The sequence below is a fragment of the Oncorhynchus gorbuscha genome, linkage group LG02, assembly GCF_021184085.1.
Source record: "Oncorhynchus gorbuscha isolate QuinsamMale2020 ecotype Even-year linkage group LG02, OgorEven_v1.0, whole genome shotgun sequence".
Taxonomy (NCBI): Eukaryota; Metazoa; Chordata; class Actinopteri; order Salmoniformes; family Salmonidae; genus Oncorhynchus; species Oncorhynchus gorbuscha.
Genome location: NC_060174.1, coordinates 91,171,924 through 91,198,952, shown reverse-complemented (window position 1 = coordinate 91,198,952; position 27,029 = coordinate 91,171,924). Strand labels below are relative to the sequence as shown.

Sequence of the window (27,029 nt, the reverse complement as noted above, 5' to 3'; positions counted from 1 at the left end):
TACTGTGGGAAGCTTGTGGAAGGCTCCCCAAAATGTTTGACCCAAGTTAAACAATTTATTAAAGGCAATGATTCCAAATACTAACTGAGTGTATGTAAACCTTTGACCCACTGGGAATGTGATGAAAGAAATTAAAGCTGAAATAAATCATTCTCTCCAATATTATTCTGACATTTCACATTCTTAAATAAAGTGGTGATCCTAACTGACCTAAAACAGGGAATTTTTACTAGGATTAAATGTCAGGAATTGTGAAAATCTGAGTTGAAATGTATTTGGCTAAGGTGTATGTAAACTTCTGACTTCAACTGTATAAAAATACAAACAGTAGGCAACATCATTATTTAGATTGCTGTCTGGCATTTTAATATATACACCTTCGCACATTTATTCTCACACCTGAACTCCTGATGAATATCAAAGGAAATGGGCAAATTAACCGCACTGTAAACATTCATGGGCAGTTATATTCAATCCAAATCATACAGCTGCATAGGCTACATAGTGGCATACAGACATACTGTATCTTATTTTCCGGTGGTCAAATTAAATTGCAGTGATTTGGACTATAAAGTCAAAACTTTAGAGTACAGTACTGTAAAATGCCAGGTAGACCCTGTTGAGGTCATATTGATCCAGTTGTCTGAATAAGCCACAGGTGCGTGGGCAGTAGTTTAACAGTTGCTGCGTCAACATATTCTAACGGCAGGTTTAACAGAATCCGTCCCTGACTCTGATGTTCCTATTCTTTTTTTGTTGCTTCCAATAGTTTTACTCTTATAGATAATGTAGGCTCAAATTCAGTTTGTGCCTCATATGACCTCAGAGGTGCCCTAAACTGATGCTAGAAATATTGATTATGACATTTCACATTTAATTCCAAATGCATAGAGTTTCTCAATAGAATTTTAAAAGGTCTTCACGTGTTTCTGCTGGTTTGTATCTATTTCTGTTTCCATTCATTGACATCAATAGTTTTAGTTCTCTTCCACAACAGGCAGGCTTTCTCAGTGGTGATAGGATGTAGGGTTCCATGTGCGATACCACGACCTGTAACGCAAAGATAACAGGTTCATCTCTCATCTGTACAATACCATGTTGCCAAATACAGTGTTAGACTAATTCTGTGTATCTCCCAAATGGCTCCCTATTCCACATGTAGTGCACTACTTTTGTCCAGGACCCATAGGGCTCGTGTGAAAAGTAGTGCACTATATAGGTAATGGGGTGCCATTTGGGATATAGACACTGTTCACATGTCCTTGGCTGTGGTGAGCAAGTGTCCCCTACCCTGGTGAGCTGAAGGACTGGTTGACCTGAGAGGTCAGAGCAGCGGAGCCAGCCCGGAGTGTTCCGGGCGAAGGCCCACGACTAGGACTATTGGGAGAGGAACTTGATGACACTAGAGCACAGAGGAATACACTCAATTTAACATGCACACTGAAGAAAGCTTGAAACTTCATACAGTGAGTTTCATATGGAGGAAGGTTTTATAGGTTATTTCTCACACTGTGTCGATTTCACATAAAATGTCAATCCCATTTACTTTTTCTTAAATACAGGTCTTTAGTACTACAGACTATATGAAGTAGTCTTAAATACAGGTCTTAAGTACTACAGACTACAGTGGGGCAAAAAAGTATTTAGTCAGCCACCAATTGATACAGGTAACGAGTGGAGGACAGAGGAGCCTCTTAAAGAAGAAGTTACAGGTCTGTGAGAGCCAGAAATCTTGCTTGTTTGTAGGTGACCAAATACTTATTTTCCACCATCATTTGCAAATTAATTAATTAAAAATCCTACAATGCGATTTTCTGGATTTTGTCATAGTTGAAGTGTACCTATGATGAAAATTACAGGCCTCTCGCATCTTTTTAAGTGGGAGAACTTGCACAATTGGTGGCTGACTAAATACTTTTTTGCCCCACTGTATGTGGAGTAGTCTTAAATACAGGTTTTAAGTACTACAGACTATGTGGAGTAGTCTTAAATACAGGTTTTAAGTACTACAGACTATGTGGAGTAGCCTTAAATACAGGTTTTAAGTACTACAGACTATGTGGAGTAGTCTTAAATACAAATTATATCAAGTACATATGGTTACACTTGCCTCCTGAAGCAGGAGGGCTGTATGATCTGGACGTGGATGCCTGAAACAACAGTTACATGATGGCTGGTGAGACAAAACACAAGACAATGTACTAAAAATGTGTTGTAGCATAACTATACATTCCTATCACACTACTCTTTCATTATACAACTCTTATCATAACAATGAACATTATTTGAAAATATACTTTCAAACTGACTTGAAAATAGAGAGCTACTGTATGTATTCAGAGCTGGCCATTTCACCATCAGGAAGAAACATGCCTAATTTAACCCAAAACGTTATAACTGAGAGATTTAAGGCTAACCATTCTGGAGTTGAAGTTGTGTGATTTCATTGGTGAGGTGGACACGGGGCAGTAGATCCTCTTCTGCTTCTGTCTGCGGTTACAGAACCACACCCGCACCACCTCCTTCTCCATAGACAGCTGCTCTGAGATCAGCATGATCTCCTCCGAGTTAGGCTTGGGGTTCTGAATAGAAATATTGGTATTAGGTTCTATAAGCATGCATGATGCTTTATAATGTCTTGTAATAAGGCATATGATATGAAGCTGCTCTGAAATCAGTGTGATCTCTTCTGAGTTGGGCTTGGGGTTCTAAAAAGAAACGTTGGTAGCTAACACTGTAAAGCCTGCAGACATAATGCGTATTACTTGTTATAAGCATGAATGAGCCTTTATAATGTCTTTAAAATGAGCCATATCATATTGGTCAGCATTGCAACTAACTCAAACGGCTGCTATGTAGTCACTCAAGTGTCACAGCAATGTGCATTATGGTGGATTGTTTTGCTCCCTGGAAAGCATGGAAAAGTGCATTTAAATACAACTTATATCAACAGTTCCTAAATTCTTTTTTGCATTTATGATTGGAAATGCAGGGGACAATATTAGAGGACAGACAGAGTTAACTCACGTCAAGGAAGCGTTTCTCCAGGGTGAGCTTTATGTTGGTTTCGATGCTTGTCCTCTTTTTTCTTTTCCTTCCATAGCCTTCCATCAGGGGGGGTAGAGAAACAGCATTGCTCATAGAGTCAGAGGGGCAATTCTCTGATTTGGAAAGAGCATGAACATGATTTACCAACGTTTCCTCTAAAATACATTTCCAGCCAATATAGCAAAATAAATATCCTCTTGACATAGAAATAGTGTGTAAAGACATGCAATGGCACATGATGTAAATGACTGAGAAATACCAAACCATCTACAAAATATACACTGAGTTTATAAAACATTAGGAACTGCTCTTTCCATGACATCGACTGACCGACCAAGTTAATCCAGGTGAAAGCTATGATCCCTTATTGATTTCACCTGTTAATATCACTCCCTGCCCTTAGAGATCTGTTTTATTTCTCTATTTGGTTAGGTCAGGGTGTGGTTTGGGGTGGGCATTCTATGTTGTCTATTTCTTTGTTGTGGTTCCCAATCAGAGGCAGTTGTCTATCGTTGTCTGTGATTGGGGATCATATATAAGTTGTCATTTTCTGTTTGGGTTTTGTGGCGTGTTGTTTTCCGTTTAGTGTCTGTGCCTGACGGAACTGTTCGCTTTCGCTTTTGTATTCGTTATATTTGTTTGAGTGATTCTTGACAATAAAGATCATGGACACTTTCCACGCTGCGCTTTGGTCTCATTCCGACGACAGCCGTTACAGAACACCCCACCAAAAAAGGACCAATCAGCGTGGCCAGGAGGAGCAGGGATCCTGGGCCCGGGAGAAAAGAGAGTGGAGGACATCCTGGACCTGGGAGGAGGTAATGGCAGGGGACAAGACCCTGCCATGGAAGCAGGTGGAGGCAGCAAAAGAGGAACGGCGACGATACGAGGAGTCAAGGCAACGACGGAAGCATGAGAGGCAGCCCCCCCCAAAAGAATTTGGGGGTCACACGGGGAGATTGGCGGAGGTAGGGTTTAGGCCTGAGCCAACTCCCCGTGCTTACCGTGGGGAGCGTGTGACTGGTCAGGCACTGTGTTATGCAGTGATGCGCACAATGTCTCCAGTACGCATTCATAGCCCGGTGCGCTCTGTTCCAGCTCCCAGCAGTTGCCGTGCTAGAGTGGGCATTCAGCCAGGACGGATTGTGCCGGCTCAGAGCTCCTGGCCTCAGGTGTGTCTCTTCGGTCCAGGATATCCTGCGCCAGCTCTACGCACGGTATCTCCAGTTCGCCAGGACAGCCCAATTCGGCCTGTTCCAGTTCCCCGAACTTGCTGTGCTACAGGGGAGAATCAGCCAGGACGCGTTGTGCCAGCTCTGCGCTCCAGCTCTCCAGTGCGCCTCCACGGCCCAGCATATCCTACGCCGGCTCTACGCACTATGCCTCCAGTGCACCTTCATAGCCCAGTGCTTCCCGTGCCAGCTCTCCACACTCACCGAGCTGGAGTGGGTATCCAGCCAGGACGTGTTGTGGCAGCTCCCTGCACCAGGCTTCCAGTACGTCTCCTCAGTCCGGTGAGACCTGTTCAGGCTCCACGTACGAAGCCTCCAGTGATGATCCATGGTCCGTAGCCTCCAGTGATGATCCATGGCCCGGAGCCTGTAGTGATGATCCGTGGCATGAAGCCTCCAGTGATAATCCATGGCCAGGAGCTTCTAGTGATAATCCATGACACAAATCCTCCAGTGATGACCCATGGCACGAAACCTCCAGTGATAATCCATGGCCCGGAGCCTCCCGTGATAATCCAGTGACACAAAGCCTCCAGTGATGAGCCCGGAGCCTTCAGCAAGGGTTCCCAGTCCGGAGCCTCCAGCGACGGTCCACAGTCCGGAGCCTCCAGCGACGGTCCACAGTCCGGAGCCTCCAGCGACGGTCCACAGTCCGGAGCCTCCAGCGGGGTGCTAAAGTCCGGAGCCTCCAGCGGGGTTCCCAGTTCAGAGCCTCCGGCGATGATCCACGGTCCGGTTCCTCCGGCAACGATTCACGGTCCGGAGTCTCTGGCGACGATCCACGGTCCAGTTCCACAGAAGTAGAGGGATCAGCGTAGGGAGCGGGGGCTACGTCCCGTACCGGAGCCGCCACCAAGGATAGAGTACCCCCCCCCCCTCCCCTATAGGTTCAGGTTTGCGGCCGGGAGTCCGCACCTTTGGGGGGGGGGGTACTGTCACGCCCTGACCCTAGAGAGCCGTTTTATTTCTCTATTTGGTTAGGTCAGGTGTGATTTGAGGTGGGCATTCTATGTTGTCTATTTCTTTGTTGTTTTTGCCTAGTGTGGTTCCCAATCAGAGGCAGCTGTCTATCATTGTCTCTGATTGGGGATCATATATATGTTGTCATTTTCCGTTTGGGTATTGTGGGGTGTTGTTTTCCGTTTAGTATCTGTGCCTGATGGAACTGCTCCCTTTCGTTTTTGTATTCGTTATTTTTGTTTGAGTGATTCTTGGCAATAAAGATCATGAACACTTTCCATGCTGCGCTTTGGTCCACTCTTCCTTACGACAATGAGCGTTACAGTTAAATCCACTTCAATCAGTGCAGATGAATGAGATGAGAGAGGTTAAATAATGTTTTTTAAGCTTTGAGACAATTGAGACATGGATTATGTATGCATGCCTTTCAGAGGGTGAATGGGTAAGACAAAAGATTAAAGTGCCTTTGAATGGGGTATGGTAGTAGGTGTCAGGCACACAGGTTTGAGTGTGTCAAGAACTGCATCGCTGCTGGGTTTTTCATGATCAACAGTTTCCCATGCGTATCAAGAATGGTCCACCACCCAAAGGACATCCAGCCAACTGACACAACTGTGGGAAGCATTGGAGTCAACATGGGCCAGCATCCCTGTGAAATGCTTTCGACGCCTTGTACAGTCCATGCCCCGACGAATTGAGGCTGTTCTGAGGGCAAAAGCGGGGGTGCAACTCAATATTAGGAAGGTGTTCCTAATGTTTGGTACACTCAGTGTATTGTTATACTGTATAGTACCTGCGTCACTCAGCCATTTCTCAAGTAGAGGCTTCAGCTTGCACATGTTCTTGAAGCTTAGGTTGAGGGCCTCGAAGCGGGAGATGGTGGTCTGGCTGAAGTCATTCCCGTACAGCTTCCCCATAGCCAGGCCTACATCACCCTGATACACACACACACACAGTGAATATATTTGAATCTGATTATGGCAAACCTTCAAATTATAATCTCGTTTCAATCTACGTCATGAATTCAATACCTGTATTACATTATTAGTCTCCTTCAAGTGTGTTGACTACAAAAATGTTAAGTCACTTCACTCCTGCCTTTGCGCTATGTGTGTTTCAACAGTTAAATGATATCAGAATGAGCAAATACACCAAGTACAGAAGTTAGGTGGCATATCAGTAATCAGAGCCAGTGGCGGTAGCTTCAAGGTTAGAGAGGCGTGCCAGTAACTGAAGGGTTGCCATTTCAAATCCCAGGACTGACAGGAAAATATCTGGTGGGATTGAGAATCACTATATTAGGTGCCACATATTGCCATTGTGCCCTTGTGCAAGACATTTAACCCCTAACCCGTTCAAGGGGCGCTGTTCTGTGGCATCTAGACACTTTTGTTATCAGTATTTGTGGTGTCTGGGGGGTTGGGAAAAAACATAAAACGGCAAAAAGATAAAGTTGTATTGTATTTTGAGCCAGTGGCCCTCTGTACCTGGGTGAAGCCCAGTTTGATTCGTCTCTGTTTGAAGGCCTTGGCAAACTGTTCCAACTCCTCCAGGTCACTGGCCTCGTCCTGCTGGGGGGGCCCCATGTGTTTGGGGACCTGCAGGTGGGACATGTCCAGGTGGCCTTCCATGGACGACGACGTCAGGCCCGACCGACTCATGGCCTTTAGGGAACACAGTGGTGAGGAGGAATACTGTTAAATGGGTGACGAAAGTAATTGTGGATATGTTTAGCCATGTGAAAATTATAGCAGTGTTAGAAACCTTTTTCATGCAAAAATGGAAAATGTTTGTGTCTTATGCAAATTTCTCTCTTCATAATTCCTCATATTAATATATTTGACTGATGTCATTGAAAGTTCTATGATGAATACTTATCCCTCTCGTGGTCTGTCCTGTAAAGAGTTAATTTTGTTATCAAGTTCAAGGACCTGGATGCATGACCTGAAGTGTTGCCCTATTGTCTTCTCAGTAAACATGATAACTTTACTTACATTTCTCTGCCTCATCCATATAGCTAATCATGTCAACTGGTGTAAGAAGTGGGATTTTTACCTGAGGTGTCAATGCTAACCCAGGCTGGTGCTGGAGGAGGCCTGACTGGCTCTGGGTGGGAAAGCTGAGGAGGTTCTGCTGCAGAAGTGCTACACGGGGGGGAAAAAAGACTAATTAACACAATTTGTTTAGAGAAGTATAATAGATATTTTAACTTTCACACTTCCCACATTTTTCAGAAATCCTGTTTGAACGATTTCCAGTTGGAGGATTCTCTCCCTGCTTATTCTCTACTGATTTTGTGAGTCCTCAAACTGGTGTAGCTAAAAATCCTGTGACTTTTGGGAAAGTTTCCAGTATATTGCAACCCTTTCATTTGATTGTCCATGTGTACCTTGGTGCCCCGTGTGTTGTGTCTGTGAGAGGAGGAAGGAGGAGGGGGGTGAGAGGTGGTGAGAGCCGGGCATAAGCACCAACTGCTGCATGGTGTGTGAGGAGGAGACTTCCTGTTGAAACAACAGAAACACAATCTTAGATTTTTCATTTATTGAACCTTTATTTATCCAGGTGAATTGTTGAGATAAATCTCTTTTGCAGGAGAGACCTGGATCTAAACCAAAAAACAACAATCCAAATGCCCTCATTACAGAATGACAGTTTTCTCCCATTAAATGATAAATAATTATAGCTTGACATGACATTAAACATGGGGCCAAGGGCTGTCCATATCAAACATATTAGGGTAGGAGTGCTGATCTAGGATCAGGTCCCCCCCATTCATATAATCGTATTAATTATGAACTTAAAAGCCTCTGATATATTGAGACAGAAGATGAGTAACCTACCCCTGATAGCTGGCCACCAGATATTGGGGCTCCTTGTGTCAGGTGACATGTCTTGTGTGATAAGACAGAATGGGGAGAGTCATTGAGGACCTCTGTCTTGATCTGGAAACCAATCACATCACAATATTTCTCACTTTTCTATTCCTACTTTTTGATGTTGCAATTGTCTTTAGAAGAATAACAGTACATAAACACAGTCTTGTCATTTTCACTGGAAATGTGGATATCAATTGTGTGACCAATTGACCTAGAACAAATGTCCGCCTGGTTGTTCTATCTTGTCATCAACAGTATCAATGTTATTCCAACTCCGATCCTCCAGTACCCCCAACAGCCCAACTCCAGTCCTCCAGTACCCCCAACAGCCCAACTCCAGTCCTCCAGTACCCCCAACAGCCCAACTCCAGTCCTCCAGTACCCCCAACAGCCCATCTCCAGTCCTCCAGTACCCCCAACAGCCCAACTCCAGTCCTCCATTAACCCCAACAGCCCAACTCCAGTCCTCCAGTACCCCCAACAGCCCAACTCCAGTCCTCCAGTACCCCCTACAGCCCAACTCCAGTCCTCCAGTACCCCCAACAGCCCAACTCCAGTCCTCCAGTACCCCCAACAGCCCAACTCCAGTCCTCCAGTACCCCCAACAGCCCAACTCCAGTCCTCCAGTACCCCCAACAGCCCATCTCCAGTCCTCCAGTACCCCCTACAGCCCAACTCCAGTCCTCCATTAACCCCAACAGCAAACTCCAGTCCTCCAGTATCCCCAACAGCCCAACTCCAGTCCTCCAGTCCCTCCAACAGCCCAACTCCAGTCCTCCAGTCCCTTCAACAGCCCAACTCCAGTCCTCCAGTCCCTTCAACAGCCCAACTCCAGTCCTCCAGTCCCTTCAACAGCCCAACTCCAGTCCTCCAGTCCCTTCAACAGCCCAACTCCAGTCCTCCAGTCCCTTCAACAGCCCAACTCCAGTCCTCCAGTCCCTCCAACAGCACACATTTTTGTTGTAGCCCCGGACAAACACACCAGATTTAATTAATTGAGGGTTTGATGATTAGTTGACAAGTTTAATCAGGCGCTACAATAAAAATGCATACTGTTAGGGGTACTTGAGGACTGAAGTTGGGAAACTGTGTGTGTGCGTGTGTGTGTGTGTGTGTATATGTGTGCTCCTTGACCGGTTGGGTTAGGCTGCAGGACTTGTTAAACAAGATACAAACTCTGGTAAACACCCTCCCCTCAGGCAGTGTAGTATGCAAATAACCCCCAGGACTAAAACAATAAACCTCCCTTTAACAATCTCCCATTGCCAAATGGATAGACATAGTTTAGGAATAACTCAACTAAGATAATAGGTTTTAATAAGAGGTGGACATTTTGAGGTATATAAAGAGTGGTGTGAAAAAATGTCATGATCTTAGTGGAACTGTCCAGCACACTTACAATAAGTGGTATTGAGTTCATGTAATATGACACTAGATGCTCTTATTACATGATTTCCACAGACTAGAGTACATTACCTTCAGTATTGACAATCACAATCAATATTTCTGTTACATCTACAAGACCGATCTTATTTACAATGACGGCCTACCCCCGGCCATACCCTAAACCGGACGTCACCGGGCCAATTGTGTCCCGCCCTATGGGACTCCCAATCACGGCCGGTTGTGACACATCCTGCAATCGAACCAGGGTCTGTAGGGACGCCTCTAGCACTGCGATGCAGCACTTTAGACCGCTGTGCCACAAGGGAGCCCATGTGGTATGAAGTAAAAATATATATTTTTAAATATAAAATAAATGATAAACATAGTTTTCCTGTAATGTCCTACTATGTACTCTCTAAGAATTTGTTCTTAACTGACTTGCCTAATTAAATAAAGATTACTTTTTTTATATAAAGTTGCTCACAGTTCAATTCATTCCCACTTATGATCATCTGAAGTTAAAATGATGTGTTTTCTATACTCACTTGTCTGGTGAAGTCAATTCCATTTTGTTCATTGTCTGCAGGAGAAAGTAAATATTAATTATTAAACCGTCATAAATTACAATGTCATACCTAACCCCAAGAATATTATGGCCACATTGTGGTTTTCTGTTTATTAGAATAGGCCTACACCTGAAGTAGCGCTCTGGATAACATTATGGATGATTTTTGATAATTAAGATACAAAATTCAATAATAGGCAAATTGCTAACACTTTATAATAACTTTCATGAATAAGGTATAAATGCTTGTAAATATATATAAATAGTTGCTAAATTACCATACATTTGATAAATTATTATAAATTGTAATGCTCATAATACTTTTAATTGTTAATACATGTTTACAAATTATATAATAGTTTATAAATAGTTTATGCATTTTATTTCACAAAAGTGTTATAAAGTGTTACAGGAAAACCACATATCGAGACGCCATGCCCACTGAAACTGAGAAGCCCTTGTGCCTCACAAGTGTGTCCTCAATTTGTAGGATAAAAATACACAAGATGTAGTTTATTTCAACAGTTTCTTGGCACTGACCATATATATCCTCATCAGGGCTATAGTGTAAAAAAATCCAACACAGCCATATGGATGATTCATCACCATATGGAGTGAATGATTACAAAGGTTATGATCACATTAACCCTTTTAAGATACTGGCACCCTCCCTACAACACAACGATGCCATACGAGACAGAGTTCAAAGGTCTGCTGTGTCAGGTAATCTTCCCTCATTTGAATTTCAAATAGGACCTCTGGGAGTTTGCGGCGAGTGATGTGCCTGCTCGACCCACAGTATGGAAATCTCCCCCCCCCCCCCCCCCCACCCCCAGGCCAAACTTCCAGTATGGAAATTATGGTGCCATGCAAATCAGCTGCGTAGCCTTGACAACCTTTTCAGGCCTTTCCATTGTAATGTTTACAGACCCCCAGGTGCACTACACACGTTTACTAACTCTAAACCCAGAACTATAATGGAACTGGGATAGCATTGGCAACACAGGATAGAACAAAACTTTGAACACTATGTATACTGTATTATTATTATTGTACTATCGTATTATACAGAATTGTCTGGCAGCATCCAAGTCCCCTTATGTCAGTTCAATCTCATTTTAACATCGGAAGGCTGGAGTTGATCACGTTCTGCATTCGGTCCCTTCGCAACTTCGCAACAATTAATTCCCTTGTGATTCTAAAAGCTTTGATAAAAAGTGTCTTCTGATTTTGTTTCCCGTAATATACAGTACCATGGTTGATAATGATTCACTTCTAAACAAATTAGGCCAAGTAAGACGTCGGTATGAAGGATCGGGAGACAGACGCAGGAATGCGTAATAGGGTTTTTTATTTACCCAAATTACTGCGTGTCACGTAAAGGCACGGGGACGAAGACCAAACAAACACTATACAAAACACAGGGTTGAAACCCAAACAAAAGCGCAAGGAGTACCTCGAATAAATAACCAACAGACATTGTAACAATAATCGACAGGACAATGGTAAACCAAGGACACACTTGTACAATTATTAATCACTGGGAATAGTGGTCAGGTGTGCGTAATGAAAGTTTAGGAGGGATCCGTGACAGTACCCCCGCTGACGCGCTGCACTGGCAGCGCAATGACACAGGCCTCGAGGATGATCACAGGAATGCAGTGCGGGTCGTTCAGGACCTGATGAAGCTGCCGACGTTTTGGGATCGTCGGATGGACCAGTAGCAGTGGCGTCAGATGGACCGGTTGTGGCGGCGTCGGACGGGCCAGTTGCAGCTGCTGAAGTTGCGTCATCGAACGGACCCGTTGTGGCAACGTCGGACGGCCCAGTTGCAGCTGCCGAAGTTGCGGCGGCGCCGGACAGACCAGTAGCAGCGTCGTCAGACGCTGTTTTCCTTAATGGTCGATTATTCTGTCACGTTGGTATAAAGGGTCGGGAGACAGGCTAGGTTTTTTTTTATTTCATCTAGTTCTATGTACTTTTGTGTGGATATATTTTTTTTACGGACCGTACATGGCGCTCCATCGCTCTATTTGTATAAAGTGTGTAAGGCCCTTTAGACCCTTAGACCAGTCCAGGCCACTGCCTGCATTATTCTAACCTTTATCCCGAAGAGACCATAAACCTTTAGTGGCTCTCTGGATAGTGCTTTCAAAAGTGCATTTGATTTGCACAGCAGCATATTCTAGATAATGGAAGGAGTTGACACTCAGAATAGTCTGTCTGGTTGCATGCTCTTGATGACTACTCAGACAGGTTTTCAGTCTAAACTGAACGGATCATGCCATGGGACTGCCAGTTTCTGAGTCGTGTCAACACCTTCCATCCAGGATACACTGCTATGGAAATCAAATGCACCTCTGAGAGCGTTATCTGAAAAGCCACTTTCTGCAATTAATCATTGTAATTATACAATAGAAATATATTGATAACTCAGCAAATAGACTCTTAATTCAGTTTCGGGAAAGAATGTCATCAAAATATAAAGGTTGTAATATATCATACAATATCAATTAGCTTCTCAAAGGGACATTTTTTTATTTAACCTTAATTTACCTAGGCAAGTCAGTTAAGAACAAATTCTTATTTACAATGACGGCCTACCACAGCTAAACCTGGACGACACTGGGCCAATTGTGTACCGCCCAATGGGACTCCCAATCACGGTCAGATGTGACCTAGCACTGAGATGCAGTGACTTAGACCGCTGTGCCACTTGGGAACATATACAGAACTCTCTTTCTGACCTATATTTCATGCAGACCTTTCATTTACTTTTCAATTAGGGAGTCTAGTTGTTAGTTTAATTTTGGTTAAATGGTGTTGAAGAATAACACAATAAAACAATGAACTGCAAGCTGTGTGAAAAGATGCATGATATCATTGCAATCAGGGTAAAATTATTGTAATAATATCCTCTCTGACCTGAGGGTCTTGTATAGTGTTGTGGCCATTAGTGTTAGATTATATGAAATCATATCTGGTGTGATCGTTAGTAGGATCCTTTGAGGTGAAGTTGATTCAACATAAAAGGTTAAGACACCCAGCTGCTGCTGCAATGACTTCAAGTTTACTCAACTCTGGGGCAAGAAAGTTCCACTAACATTAATTCCTACATTTTTTAAAAACCTTTATTTAACTAGGCAAGTCAGTTAAGAACAAATTCTTATTTTCAATGACGGCCTAGGAACAGTGGGTTAACTGCCTGTTCTGGGGCAGAAAGACAGATCTGTACCTTGTCAGCTCGGGGATTTGAACTTGCAACCTTCCAGTTACTAGTCCAACACTCTAACCACTAGGCTACCCTGCCGCCAAAGGTTTTATTCAGAATGTTTTCAAATTCTCCCAATTTTAAGTCCAGCCAACTTGGACATGTAACGTATTTGGACTTTTTCCAAGTTGTATGTGTTACAGTGATTTGCTTGAATGATAGCTGAGGAAAATGCATGATGGAACTTTAAAAGCCTATTTTGTCAGATTTTGTAAAAAAAATGTTTAAAAAACTTCCATACACTATGCTGCTCTATCTGAATCCAAGTTCCACATTTTCATTTAGTTTGTTCTGTATTTTACCACCTCGTCCATGTCGCCTGGGGCTGTGACAACTTCTCTGCAAACTGCTTGAGGTACACACATTACATCCTGGTAGAGCCGCCAACCAACAGAATCAACACATCCAATTTTAGAAACACTTACTCCAGTTGTTGTTGGGGGGAGATGTTGGCTGTTGATAAGGTACTTTCAATCAGAAAGATTATACAGAGAAATAGTAATTCACTATTCACACTTAGGTAATCAACACACCCTAATGGTCCACTTATCAGCAACGGACTGTACAAGAAATGTTGAGACACATTTACACTGTTATTGATAAACACAGCCTATAGCTATCAAAACAAATGTCCAGACACACCATAACTTCCGAAATAAGGTTTTCCAAAATAATAAACAGCCATAGCAATGTAAAACTTTCATTCTCAGCCTGGAGGCTACACATACTCTTGCATCCAAAATCCATGACAACATTTGAGTAAGAAAATCGCACACACTAAAACATTTACTGTCAACAATTAGTGTATAATATTCAATGTTATTGGGGGTGTTCTGTTTCAGTAAATGTGTTCGTTTCAATTAATCATTTCAATTAAAAAAGCAAAATTAGCTTATTTTTCAGTACAAATCTGTATGTAAGTATGTACCACAGATCCAGGGATACTAAGCACACAATGATTCCTCAGAGATATTATGTAATGAAAAAGTAATAAATAATAACAAAAACATATTGTGCTACTGAAAGCTATCAAATAAAGAAATGTTGAAATTAAATGTTTGTAGGGTAATCTTAACATAAGAATAAGCAGAAATGTCTTTCTGTAAGTTTATTTTGTTTTTAACACCACTATCACCAAGAAATACATTTAGCGGTGCGAAGGAGGAGAAAAGTAAACATAATTTCCCAAGATATATGTCATCATAATTTTTTTCTGATATGCCTGACAAGAGATAACGACAAACTGAGAAATTAAAAGTAGATATTGAAAGGTGAAACATCCTTACCTGCTTGTTCATGGTGAGCCTCTGAGTGTTCCACTCCGTCTGTGCTCATCTTAATATCTGTAAATGATAAATACTGCTGATTTTCCTAAAGGACTGTAACTTCGCTGGGACAATGCAGCACTCAGCTCTACCAGTAAAATGATATTGAGGTTATTCTAATGCGGCGTACTTTCAAATTTTCTCCCACATGTGATTGCTGTTATAATATTCATAAGTTGGAGGGTATCCCCATTCAGTATTCAGCACAGTTGCTCCAGCTCTCCTCCCTATCTGAACTCAGTCAAAACCAAATGGATCAAGTCAACAGACACTCACAAAGCATGGTGAAATGGCTTGACATTTTTTACTTTATATTACATTGAATATAAGAATTTAAAATGTGAACAGGTAATTTCTAAATGTTTTATTTAAAAAAAAATATATAAATTACTTACCTGGATTTAACAATTGTTCCACTCACTGGTTTAGATAGCACTATGTGAATATGTCTCTTTTGTCTCTAAAAAGATGCTGGTATTGGGATGGAAATGTATAATATCTACTAGTGGTCATCTGCATTTACCTAAGTGGGTTAGTGGAGGAAAATGCACCTTTTTCAGTACCCCACACAGGCAGATAGAGAGTCATTTGCATAAGTCTCTCGGTGTGTCCTATCCAGTCTCGTTTTATTTTTGCATAAAACAACAATGGGTTGACTGCGAACTTAGAAAAGTTGCTTTTCAGTGTATGTGTTTGTATAAAGAGATGAATAAGCGGACAGCATGTTGCGATAATAACTTAGCATCAAATCAGGACAATTTGTGGAGAGAATAATAAGCTTTACATCATAGTTATTTGTTACTGTGGAACAAGATTGAAATCTACCATTGGGCAGACAAAATGGGCAGACCGCCAAAATGGGGACAATACATTATAGTACCTTTCATGAATCAGCTTTATTAAATAATAAATACATTTATATTTCATTATTTGTAAATATTTATAAACATGTGCATTTACAAGCGTTACAATTCATAGGCATGTATAACATTTTATTAATGTATAAACCATGATGACAGGTTTGGTTCAAGTGTATTCTCATCTGTTTCTATATTGTGCTAGCATGTTTTGAGATGCAACAACCTCAGGTCTGTCTGCCTGAATGACATCAAAACATAAAGAAAAGATGATTCAACAACCAAAGTTTAGATACTGGTTTAGTCTGCCTGAATGACATAGTCTGCCTGAATGACATAGTCTGCCTGAATGACATAGTCTGCCTGAATGACATAGTCTGCCTGAATGACATCTAAGCATAAAGAAAAGAAGGCATGGGACACAAAGACCTTTATGCAAATGAAGTTGATCAAACTTAAGACACATAAAGATAAGATTTATGTCCAGAGGGAGAATGGCACAGATGACTGAGTAAACAGCTGATTACTCCTCTCTTTGGTTGGCTTGTTGAAACAGCATCTTCAACTGTCTTTCATGCCATTGGATACGCTCCTTCACACTTTGTTCCTACAGAAAGACAAACACACACATGCGTATGCACATACCATAGGTGAATTTACCATATATGGTAAATTCCCAAATAAAATAAATAAATAAAAGCCTATTTCGGCACACCCAATTACGATTGAAAAGTAAAACCGTGAGTCAATGATAGAAAGACAAGTGATGCAAAATGTATTATTTAGACTAATATATTATTGTTGTCCACATCAAGTTCATAGACACTGATCAAACAACAATATTGTTAGGAAACAGGAAGTAAGTTTTTAGGGCACAGGTAGACAGTACGCAACATGCAACAATTTCAGCGATTTTAACGAGTTACAGTTGATATAAGGAAATCAGTCAATTTAAATAAATTCATTAGGCCCTAATCTATGGATTTCACATGACTGGGAAGGGGCACTGCCATGGGTGGGCCTGGGAGAGCATAGGCCCACCCACTGGGGAGGGGAAGAAATGTGTTTTTCTATATGTGCACCACAAAATGTAAATCTGGTCAAATGGTGCTTTTCATTAGCTGTCCGGGTGGCTGGTAGCAGACGATCCCGCACGTGATGAAGCTGGATGTTGAAGTCTTGGAGGCAAGCACTAGGCAGAATAAATGATTGGTTTCCTCAGTGCCTATGTGGTCCAGTTTTTACAGCCACTGACCCTGCCACACATAGGTCAGAGTCGACATGGGTTTGAATTCAGCCCACTGCCCTTTGACTCACAGATGTCTATTTTTGATGCATTAATTTTATGTGGTTATAGGGCTAAAACAGAAACAACTCAAAGGTTTACAGTTTAGGCATTAATTACAAGTGGTTAAGGTTAGGGCTATAGTTTGGGGAAAATAATACAAAACGACTTGCTTACAATATGTATCATCAGTATTCTTCCTAGTTTTCTCAGTGCTTGTCTAAGCAGCGCGCTTTGGCTCCAGTGACCAGCCTGAGCCTACAATAACTAAAATTTTCATGTCCTGCTTAGCATTCAAAATATAACGAGTACTTTTGGGTGTCATGGACAATGTACGGAGTAAAAAGTACAATATTTTCAAGGTAAAGTTAAAGGTAGTCAAATATAATAATAGTAAAGTAAAGTACATGTACCCCCAAAAATGACCTAAGTATTTTTACACCACTGGCGCAGCCATGGGTGGGCCTGGGAGTGCACTTGGGAGCCCGACCCACCCACTGGGGAGCCAGACCCAGCCAATCAGAATTAGTTTCCCCCCACAAAATTACTTCTATATGTGGACCACGAAATGTGGTTGTCGGCAAATCTGGTCAAATGGTGTTTTTAATCAAACTGCTAGATATTAAATGTTTGTTTAAGACAGTTTAACAGCATAATTTATATTTAACTGAGCTACAGGCTAAAGCTATTATACAGCTGTTAAACTCTCCGAAATTTATTTAGTCAGGCAACCTTCAGTCCAGTCATCACCAGAGGGCAGTCAAACTCCACAATGGATGTTTGTGCATTATATGGATGGAACATACAGGTAACTGCCAAAATAAAGGAAAAGCCAAAATAAAATGTCTCAATAGGGTGTTGGGCCACCATGAGCCACCAGAACAGCTTCAATGCATTCTTTTTTTCATAAAACATTTTAAACCATAGAATTACTTTAAAATCAAATAACACAGTGAAAAGTTAAGGCACTTACATCCAATGGTTTACATATTTCAAAAATAAAGTTTCATGTTTTGCTACTGTGTGTATGCATTAGGTAACTTTTGTTTGTAAAATCTAATCCCTCAGAGATAGATGGACTATAATTAGCATAATGTAATAATAACATGTGGAACAGCAATATCCAGCACAAGCTTAATCACTGGCACTTTGGACATATAAGGACGATAGTCCACTAGTTTCTTTCTTCAGTCTATCACAACAAGATGGTAAACCTGAGAAAATATTGTTGATCAAAGAGGGATAAAAAAAAAAGTCTTAAAAAGAACTGGATGTGAAAGGTTCCCACATGTGGCAGCAGGGTAGTGGTTAGAGCGTTGGACTAGTAGCCGGAAGGTTGCAAGTTCAAATCCCCGAGCTGACAAGGTACAAATCTGTCGTTCTGCCCCTGAACAGGCAGTTAACCCACTGTTCCTAGGCCGTCATTGAAAATAAGAATTTGTTCTTAACTGACTTGCCTAGTAAAATAAAAAATTAAAATGTAAGCTGCCTGATGAATATCTCATACCACCACGAATATGAGAGAACAGTACTCACAGTTAATCTGTGAACTCTACTTTATTCCTTATACCTATAATATAAACCCGACTGAAGTCAGTTTCTGCATTTGAAGTTGCAAGGCAGAGATTAGGCTACATGCTGATGCATTTGACAGCAATGGCAAAAGCCTCCCAGCCAGACAAATATTCCACTCAGAAAAAAAGGTGCTATCTAGAACCTAAAATAGTTATTTGGCTGTCCCCATAGCAGTACCTTTTGAAGAACCCTTTTCTGTTCCAAATAGAAACCTTTTGGAGTTCCATGTAGAACCCTTTCTACAGAGGGTTCTACACACAACCCAAAAGGGTTCTACCTGGAACTAAAAGGTGTTCTGCTATGGGGACAGTCGAAGAGAGTATAGTTCAAGGTAAGAATGAGTGGATATTGGTTACACACTGGATTGTTTCAATATCCTAGTTTTTTTAACAGAATATCCCTAAATTAAATTAAAACTGCATCAGTTAAGTAAAAACAAAGTGTTATATAAAAAGAGTGTCTGTTTTCTCTAAGCAGATCCACCATTCACAGTCTCACCCTTAGGTGGCACTGAACAGCACTTTAACAGATGGCACCAAGTCAAAACAGAGACAGTAGAGAAAACGAGACACCCCACTCCCTCATTTTTTTCGGGTCGGGTGGGGCTACTCTACTTATTGCCCCTGACCCGCAGGGGGGGTGCCCCAGAGGAGAGACATCTCACTGGCAAAAATGTTCTGGTCGGGCGGTTGGGGAGAGCGGGGAGAGGACAACAAGTAGACCAGAACCACTGGCTTCACGCAGGAAAGCATGCTCACGTGAGAGAGGGAACACACACTTACACAGACAGGAACCGTGACCATTGTTTTCCAACGGTAAACTGCCTCAGTAAGACATATTAATTTATCCACCATCTTAGGTCAAAACATTCATCCATGCTAGCATTGGCACTTTCTTCTAGGTTGGGCTCCTGTATAGCTGTACGATTAAAGTACATGCTCTACTGTCTGGTTGAATCCAAACACCTTGGTGGTAGGTCAAGAGACACTCCTCTGTCCCACAACAAGAAATTGTGTAAATGAAAAATGTCTAACTCCACGGTTAGACTTATGTCGGCAATAGGCAGGTCTGTTCCTTCACTCTAAGGCCACATAGAGTTGAAGTTGGAAGATTACATACACTACGTTTGGAGTCATTAAAACTAGTTTTTAAACCGCTCCACAAATTTCTTGTAAACAAATTATAGTTTTGGCAAGTCGTTTAGGACATCTACTTTGTGCATGACACAAGTTATTTTTCCAACAATTGTTTACAGACAGATTATTTCACTTATAACTCACTGTATCACAATTCCAGTGGGTCAGAGGTTTACATACACTAAGTTGACTGTGCCTTTAAACAGCTTGGAAAATTCCCAAAATGATGTCATGGCTTTAGAAGCTTCTGATAAGCTTATGGACATCATTTGAGTCAATTGGAGGTGTATCTGTGGATGTATTTCAAGGCCTGCCTTCAAACTCAGTGCCTCTTTGATTGACATCATGGGAAAATCAAAAGATATTATCTAAGAATTGTAGACCTCCACAAGTCTGGTTCATCCTTGGGAGCAATTTCCAAACACCTGGAGGTACCACGGTCATCTGTACAAACAATAGTACGCCAGTATAAACACCATGGGACCACGCTGCCGTCATACCGTGTTCTGTCTCCTACAGATGAAACGTACTTTGGTGCGAAAAGTGCGAATCAATCCCAGAACAACAGCAAAGGACCTTGTGAAGATGCTGGAGGAAACAGGTACAAGTATCTACTGCATATCCACAGCAAAATGAGTCCTATATCGACATAACCTGAAAGGTCGCTCAGCAAGGAAGAAGCCAATGCTCCAAAATCGCCATAAAAAAGCCAGGCAACGGTTTGCAACTGCACATGGGGACAAAGATTGTACTTTTTGGAGAAATGTCCTCTGGTATGATGGAAAAAAAATAGAACTGCTTGGCCATAATGACCGTCGTTATGTTTAGAGGAAAAATGGGGAGGCTTGCAAGCCGAGGAACACCATCCCAACTGTGAAGCACGGGGGTGGCAGCATCATGTTGTGGGGGTTCTTTGCTACAGGAGGGACTGGTGCACTTCACAAAATAGATGGCTTCATGAGGTAGGACAATTATGTTAATATATTGAAGCAACATCTCAAGACATCAGTCAGGAAGTTAAAGCTTGGTCGCAAAAGGGTCTTCCAAATGGACAATGACCCCAAGCATACTTCTAAAGTTGTGGCAAAATTGCTTAAGGACAACAAAGTCAAGGTATTGGAGTGGCCTTCACAAAGCCATGACCTCAATCCAACGCCTTCTAGAAAGAAACAGGAGCCAAACAGGCTGCTTTAGGTCTCCTCGTTCCATGGGCAGAGCTTTCTATGGGGGACGTAGTAGTCGAAGTGGTAGCCCTTGCTGCAGCTCCTGATGCCACACTTATAGGGGTTGAACCTTCCAGCCACGTCCAACCGGCTGCGGCAGTATTTGAGCAGGCAGGGGAGCCACTCCAGACACAGGCAATAACTGCAGACACAGGGCTGTCACAGATCCAGAGTGGAGGGGCATCACTGCAGACCAGGGGCGTCTGCTGTTTGGGGCAGGGCCTCAAATTCAATGGCCTCTATTCCCGGAGAGAGAGAGATATTTTAAATTGTGACTTTCCATAAAGGAATGTCTGTTGAAATGTATTGCAATGAACTCTATGGCTGTGCAGACATACATCCAAAAGCATAGGGAACCTTATGCAACACAATGGAAATGAAAGCTATGATAGATAAAATGAAGAGGTTCCTTTCTTTAAACACCCAAATACTTATAGAGCATCTGAATGGAAGCCAAACGTACCTTTATCCAGCCAATGCTTGGTGTCGACTGTCTGGGTATAAAACCCCTCGTGTGCCTCCTTACACACGTTGTGGATGAGTGTGTTGAGGTGCCCTGCACGACTCATGTTCACCACCATGTCCATGTGGAGTTGTTCCACCCCACACCTCTCCTCAGCCCTGCGGACCAAGTTGGGGTTCCTCTGTAGAATCCCAACACAGAACAGCTCCATATTATAAATAAGGACTAGTAGTGATAGTGTAATACATTGACCAATGGAAGTAAGCTCCACGACCTTTATGTTAGGGTTCAAACAGATTGGTGGTAAATGTAAAAAAGAAAGAAAGAAACATGTACAATTCAGATAACATTGTGCAATAAGGAACATTTGAATGGCCTACTACAATTACATTTTTACATGATGGGTTGGTAGTCCTCAACGAAGAAACATGCTCAACGAAGATACTTTATTGAAAGTCCAGGATGAGGCTTAATCTGTGTCAGGGAAACTAACCCAACAGATGTCAGATCTTAATTTGACCCCTTTCGTCGCAGGAGGAAAATAGTCCCGCAGCAGGAGGATTTGAATATAGGATTTATATATATGAAGAAATATTTAGATTCGGCGCCAAGGGGCAACTGGAAGCGGTGTTTGTATACAATGCACATGTAGCCGATGTGAAATGGCTAGCTAGTTAGCGGTGGTGCGCACTAGTGGCGTTTCAATCGGTGACGTCCCTTGCTCTGAGACCTTGAAGTAGTGGTTCCCCTTGCTCTGCAAACCAGGGACGCTCTGCACACGTGTGGAGCGATGGGTAACGATGCTTCGAGGGTGACTGTTGATGTGTGCAGAGCGGATTAAAGTTATATTGTTACACACACCATACCTACTTTATACCTTATGAAGGCTATAACACGTCTCATATTAATTCTTATCTGGATTATTATACATTTACATATTTGTATTTTTAATTCTGGATTTTTTTTATTTTTATCAATTGTTTTATAATTTGTTGAAGGCAAGCACTAGGCAAAATAAATGATTGGTTTCCTCAGTGCCTATGTGGTCCAGTGTTTGCAGCCACTGACCCCGCCACACATATGTCAGAGTCGTCATGAGTTTGAATCCGGCCCACTGCACTTTGACTCATGGATGTTTATTTTCGACACATTCATTCCACATGGTTACACGGCTAATTCCATGTGGTTACAAGGTTAAAACCGAAACAACTCAAAGTTTAGGCGTTAATTCCGATTGGTTAAGGTTAGGGCTATGGTTTGAGGAAAATAATTAAAACGACTCGCCTATGCATCATCAGTATTCTTCCTAGTGTTCTCAGTGCTTGTCTAAGCAGCACACTGCGGCTCCACAAGTTAGTTGCATTTATTTCAATGTTTTCAAGAAGTAAAATTAATATTCTGATCATTTACACATCAAAGAAAAGTATCTGAGCTCAACGAGATTGTCTATGGATAGGCTCAAATGCATAAACATCTTGACAACTTTACGAAATGAAATATTAAAGACACATTATACAAGCTTTCAATCCACTCCAAAGACCAGAACTATATTGACAAATTATACATAGCCTAACTATAAAACGTGAACATTGTTTAACAAGGCAACTCTATGGCAATTACCTGACACTTTGTATGAATGGAAACTAATATTGGTGTAGCCTACTGTTATTATTTTATTTGTTTCCTATGTATGTCATTCAAAAGTGTCTAGTATGGTCATTTATTATCAAGATATTTGAAATGTGTAACTAAATCAAGTCAATCGGGGGGATTGAGTTATTTTTGCCAGAAGGTTGTGGGCCAGAATCCAATCAACAGCGATACGGAAGGCCTATATGTGTGCTCTGAAGGCAGCGGCCCTAACCACTAGACCACAATTGAACAACATGTTTACCTTAGGATACACTGGACACTTGCATGTCATAGCCTAGTATTGCTAATATCGATCTTGTGTTATTAAGCTATATAAAACAACAGTTTTTGATGTGTATGGCTGCATTTCAGATACATTTTTGTACATTTGAATGTTGCAGTAATAGGACTTAGGCCTAGCGTTTGAGCAAACAAGAGAGACAATTATTTGCCCTGATCTCAAAGACTCACGAGGTGCATTCCAATTTCCTGATGCAGCAGGGAAATTGTCTGCGACAAAAGAAGGATCAAGTTAAGATCTGACATCTGTATAACATGTTATTGTGACACAATGTCTCTTATAATAACACCATTGGTACTGTTTCTCCACATCCAAAACCTGTCCCTTGTTACCTCCTATACCCTATATGGGAATGATGGCCCAGATTATGAGGGAAGGTGGTGGTTTGTTACAGCAGCTCACCTGTCTGAGGCGGGCCATGGACTCAGTGGGGGTGATCTGGTGGTGATTGAGCCGTGAGATGAAGCACAGCACCTGGTATTGGTTCTGGCCACGCTCCGGCCCAGGATCAGAGCTCTCACAATCCTCACATCCTGAAAAAAAAAGAGATGAGATAAATATGAAATGTAAACCGGATACTGTATACATTCACATATGGTGATACAATATATCAGCCATACTCAACTAAAAGACCACAGTACGGATCTTTAACCTATATCAAATCTGGTTGTTACAATGCTTGTTACTTATGTGAAAGTATCCCCTAAGATCAAACTTTGCATTGCTATTGTTCTCAGCTAAATCCATTTCAACAGAAACGTCACAAAGGTGTGGTGTAAGGGCACCTTCATGTAAAAGTGCTGCCAAAACTCCACTAGCTGTGTGGCATAAGGATAGCCCATAACTTACTACTATATCAAGTGTTATGTCTGTTATGAGGGCTGACCTGACCTGACCTGCCCTGACCTTCACTGGCACCATGAGACCTGAATCCTACCCTAGTACCCTCATCCGTCCCAATGCTCCTCTGACTTCATTTCCATCTCAATGGCTATCCCAACTGTTACAACAAAAAAAAAACAGTAGAACTCAAAGCCAAGGCAAACATTCCAGTCGACTGAGCAGACAAAGGGAAGACTAGGTTATCTGAACAAGGAACAAGTCCTTTTCTTCTCTTTGTTTACCAGGCCCATTGGGTGTCACGCCCTGACCAAGGAGAGCCCTTGGTTCTCTATGGTGTAGTAGGTCAGGGCGTGACTATGGGGTGTTCTAGTTCTATATTTCTATGTTGGTGTTTTGTATGGTTCCCAATTAGGGAATCGTTGCCTCTGATTGGGGATCATATTTAGGTAGCCATTTTCCCACCTGTGATTGTGGGATATTGTTTTGTGTTTGTGCATGTGCACCACTACTTTCACGTTTCGTTGTTGGTTTATTGTTTTTGTTTTGAAGTTTCACCGAAATAAAGATGTGGAACTCTACACACGCTGCGCCTTGGTCCACTCATTTCAACGAGCGTGACAGAATATCCCACCAAGCAAGGACCAAGCAGCGTGTGACGGAGGTGCAGGAGTTTTGGACCTGCGAAGGAATTATGGGAGGTTGTGAGATCATTCCTTGGAAGGAGACACCAAGGAAGGTGGAAGGACAGTGACGACACCGGGGACCACAGCCACAGAAACCCCAAGATTTTTTTGGGGGTGGCACGAGGAGTGGTCGGCGGAGCAGCGGAGAGTGGAAGAGCGGGTCATCAGTCCGGTGCCATCTGTGCCAGCTCTCCGTACTCACCCTGAAGAGCAAGAGACCGTCAGGGAGGCGATGTAGAAGTTGGGAGAGGGAGAGAGATGAGAGAAATGTCATGTAGGTGTGTTCCACACGGCATCCGACCTGAAGAGCCTGTCAGCAGGCCGGTTGAGTTCTGTGTCAGCTCTCCGCACCCTTCCTGAAGTGCGTGTTACCAGTCCAGTGCCACCTGTGCCGGCTCCACGCACCTGGCCTCCAGTGCGCCTCCCCAGTCCGGTACGTCCTGTGCCAGCTCCCCGCACTAGCCCTGAATTGCGTGTCACCAGTCCGGTGCCACCTGTGCCGGCTCCACGCACCAGGCCTCCAGTGCGTCTCTCCAGCCCGGTAGTTCCGGTGCCAGCTCCAAGGCCGGAGTCTTCCTCTGCCCCGGTGCCCAGTCCAGGCACGGTGTCCATTCCCACTCCAGGGCAGGAGCCTTCCTCTGCGCCAGTGCCCAGTCCAGGCATGGCGGCCAGCCCAGCTCCAAGGCCGGAGCCTTCCTCTGCGCCGGTGCCCAGTCCAGGCACGGCGTTCAGCCCGGCGCCATGGCCGGAGCCTTCCTCTGCGTCGGTGCCCAGTCCAGGCACGGCATCCAACCCAGGTCCAGGGCCGAAGTCCTCCTCTGCGCCGGTACCCAGTCCAGGCATGGCGTTCAGCCCGGCGCCATGGTCGGATCCGGAGTCTGGGGGGGGGCTACGTCCCGCACCGGAGCCGCCACCGACACTAGTCACCCCCCTAACCCCCCCATTTTGTTTCAGTTTTTGCGCCCGGAGTCCACAACTTTGGGGGGGGGGTACTGTCACGCCCTGACCATAGAGAGCCCTTGGTTCTCTATGGTGTAGTAGGTCAGGGCGTGACTAGGGGGTGTTCTAGTTCTATATTTCTATGTTGGTGTTTTGTATGATTCCCAATTAGAGGCAGCTGGTGATCGTTGCCTCTGATTGGGGATCATATTTAGGTTCATATTTAGATCATATTTAGGGATCAAATTTTTCATACCTGTGTTTGTGGGATATTGTTTTGTGTTTGTGCATGTGCACCACTACTTTCACGTTTCGTTGTTGGTTTCTTTAAAAAAAAGTTTCACCGAAATAAATATGTAGAACTATACACACGCTGTGCCTTGGTCCACTCTTTTCAACGAGCGTGACATTGGGTTGACTTCCCTCTGAGTCAACCAAGTACCATGACACAAACAACACTCCGGTTGGTCCTTAAGGTGGAGATGCAGATAATGGGAAACTGTGGAATGCTTGAGTTAAAAAAGACAAGGAGGAGGGGGACTCTTGTTTCCCCCACTGTGAAGGCAGAACCTCCAGAGAAGCAGATGTATGGGGTACACAGAGTGGGGGAGGGAATGGGAACATTCCAGTTGGGCAGGCCTAAAACAACTGGACACAGATTGTTCACTGTCCAATGAAAAAATAAATATGTCTTGAAATCAAATCAAATCAAAGTTTATCATGTGCGCCGAATACAACAGGTGTAGTAGACCTTACAGTGAAATGCTTACTTACAGGCTCTAATCAATAGTGCAAAAAAAGGTATTAGGTGAACAATAGGTAAGTAAATAAATAAATCCACAGTAAAAAGACAGGCTATATACAGTAGCGAGGCTGTAAAAGTAGCGAGGTTACATACAGACACCGGTTAGTCGGTCTGATTGAGGTAGTATGTACATGTAGATATGGTTAAAGTGACTATGCATATATGATGAAAAGAGAGTAGCAGTAGCGTAAAAGAGGGGGTGGTGGGTGGTGGGACACAATGCAGATAGCCCGGTTAGCCAATGTGCGGGAGCACTGGTTGGTCGGCCCAATTGAGGTAGTATGTACATGAATGTATAGTTAAAGTGACTATTTATATATGATAGACAGAGAGTAGCAGCAGCGTAAAAAGAAGGGTTGGGGGGGCACACAATGCAAATAGTCTTATGGCTTGAGGGTAAAAACTGATGTCTAGGCCTTTTTGTCCTTGACTTGCCACTCCGGTACCGCTTGCCATGCGGTAGTAGAGAGAACAGTCTATGACTGGGGTGGCTGGGGTCTTTGACATTTTTTAGGACCTTCCTCTGACACCGCTTGGTGTGAGGTCTTGGATGGCAGGCAGCTTAGCCCCAGTGATGCAGTGGGCCGTACGCACTACCCTCTGTAGTGCCTTGCGGTCAGAGGC

The 27,029-nt window shown here is 43.0% G+C and overlaps 1 protein-coding gene and 1 pseudogene across 3 annotated transcripts; both read right to left on the bottom strand.

The window, feature by feature from the left end:
* Nucleotides 1-200: 200 nt before the first annotated feature.
* LOC124012905 (POU domain, class 2, transcription factor 3-like) lies at nucleotides 201-15,201 on the bottom strand. 3 transcript variants are annotated; one of them, XM_046326962.1, is made up of 13 exons: nucleotides 15,059-15,201; nucleotides 14,625-14,681; nucleotides 10,048-10,082; nucleotides 8,081-8,182; nucleotides 7,630-7,741; nucleotides 7,296-7,384; nucleotides 6,728-6,904; nucleotides 6,034-6,175; nucleotides 3,028-3,161; nucleotides 2,418-2,582; nucleotides 2,111-2,150; nucleotides 1,291-1,402; nucleotides 201-1,050 (listed from the first exon to the last, which is right to left on the bottom strand). In XM_046326962.1, the coding sequence occupies exons 2-13, from the start codon at nucleotides 14,671-14,673 to the stop codon at nucleotides 1,008-1,010; spliced, it is 1,200 nt and encodes a 399-aa protein (XP_046182918.1). In that variant the 5' UTR covers nucleotides 14,674-14,681; nucleotides 15,059-15,201; the 3' UTR covers nucleotides 201-1,007. The 3 variants fall into 3 exon arrangements, with proteins under 3 accessions (XP_046182918.1, XP_046182926.1, XP_046182909.1); XM_046326970.1 differs by lacking the exon at nucleotides 15,059-15,201 and having other exon boundaries at nucleotides 14,625-14,859; XM_046326953.1 differs by lacking the exons at nucleotides 14,625-14,681; nucleotides 15,059-15,201 and adding an exon at nucleotides 11,665-11,947.
* Nucleotides 15,202-20,706: 5,505 nt separating this feature from the next.
* LOC123990797 lies at nucleotides 20,707-25,324 on the bottom strand (annotated as a pseudogene).
* Nucleotides 25,325-27,029: the final 1,705 nt, after the last annotated feature.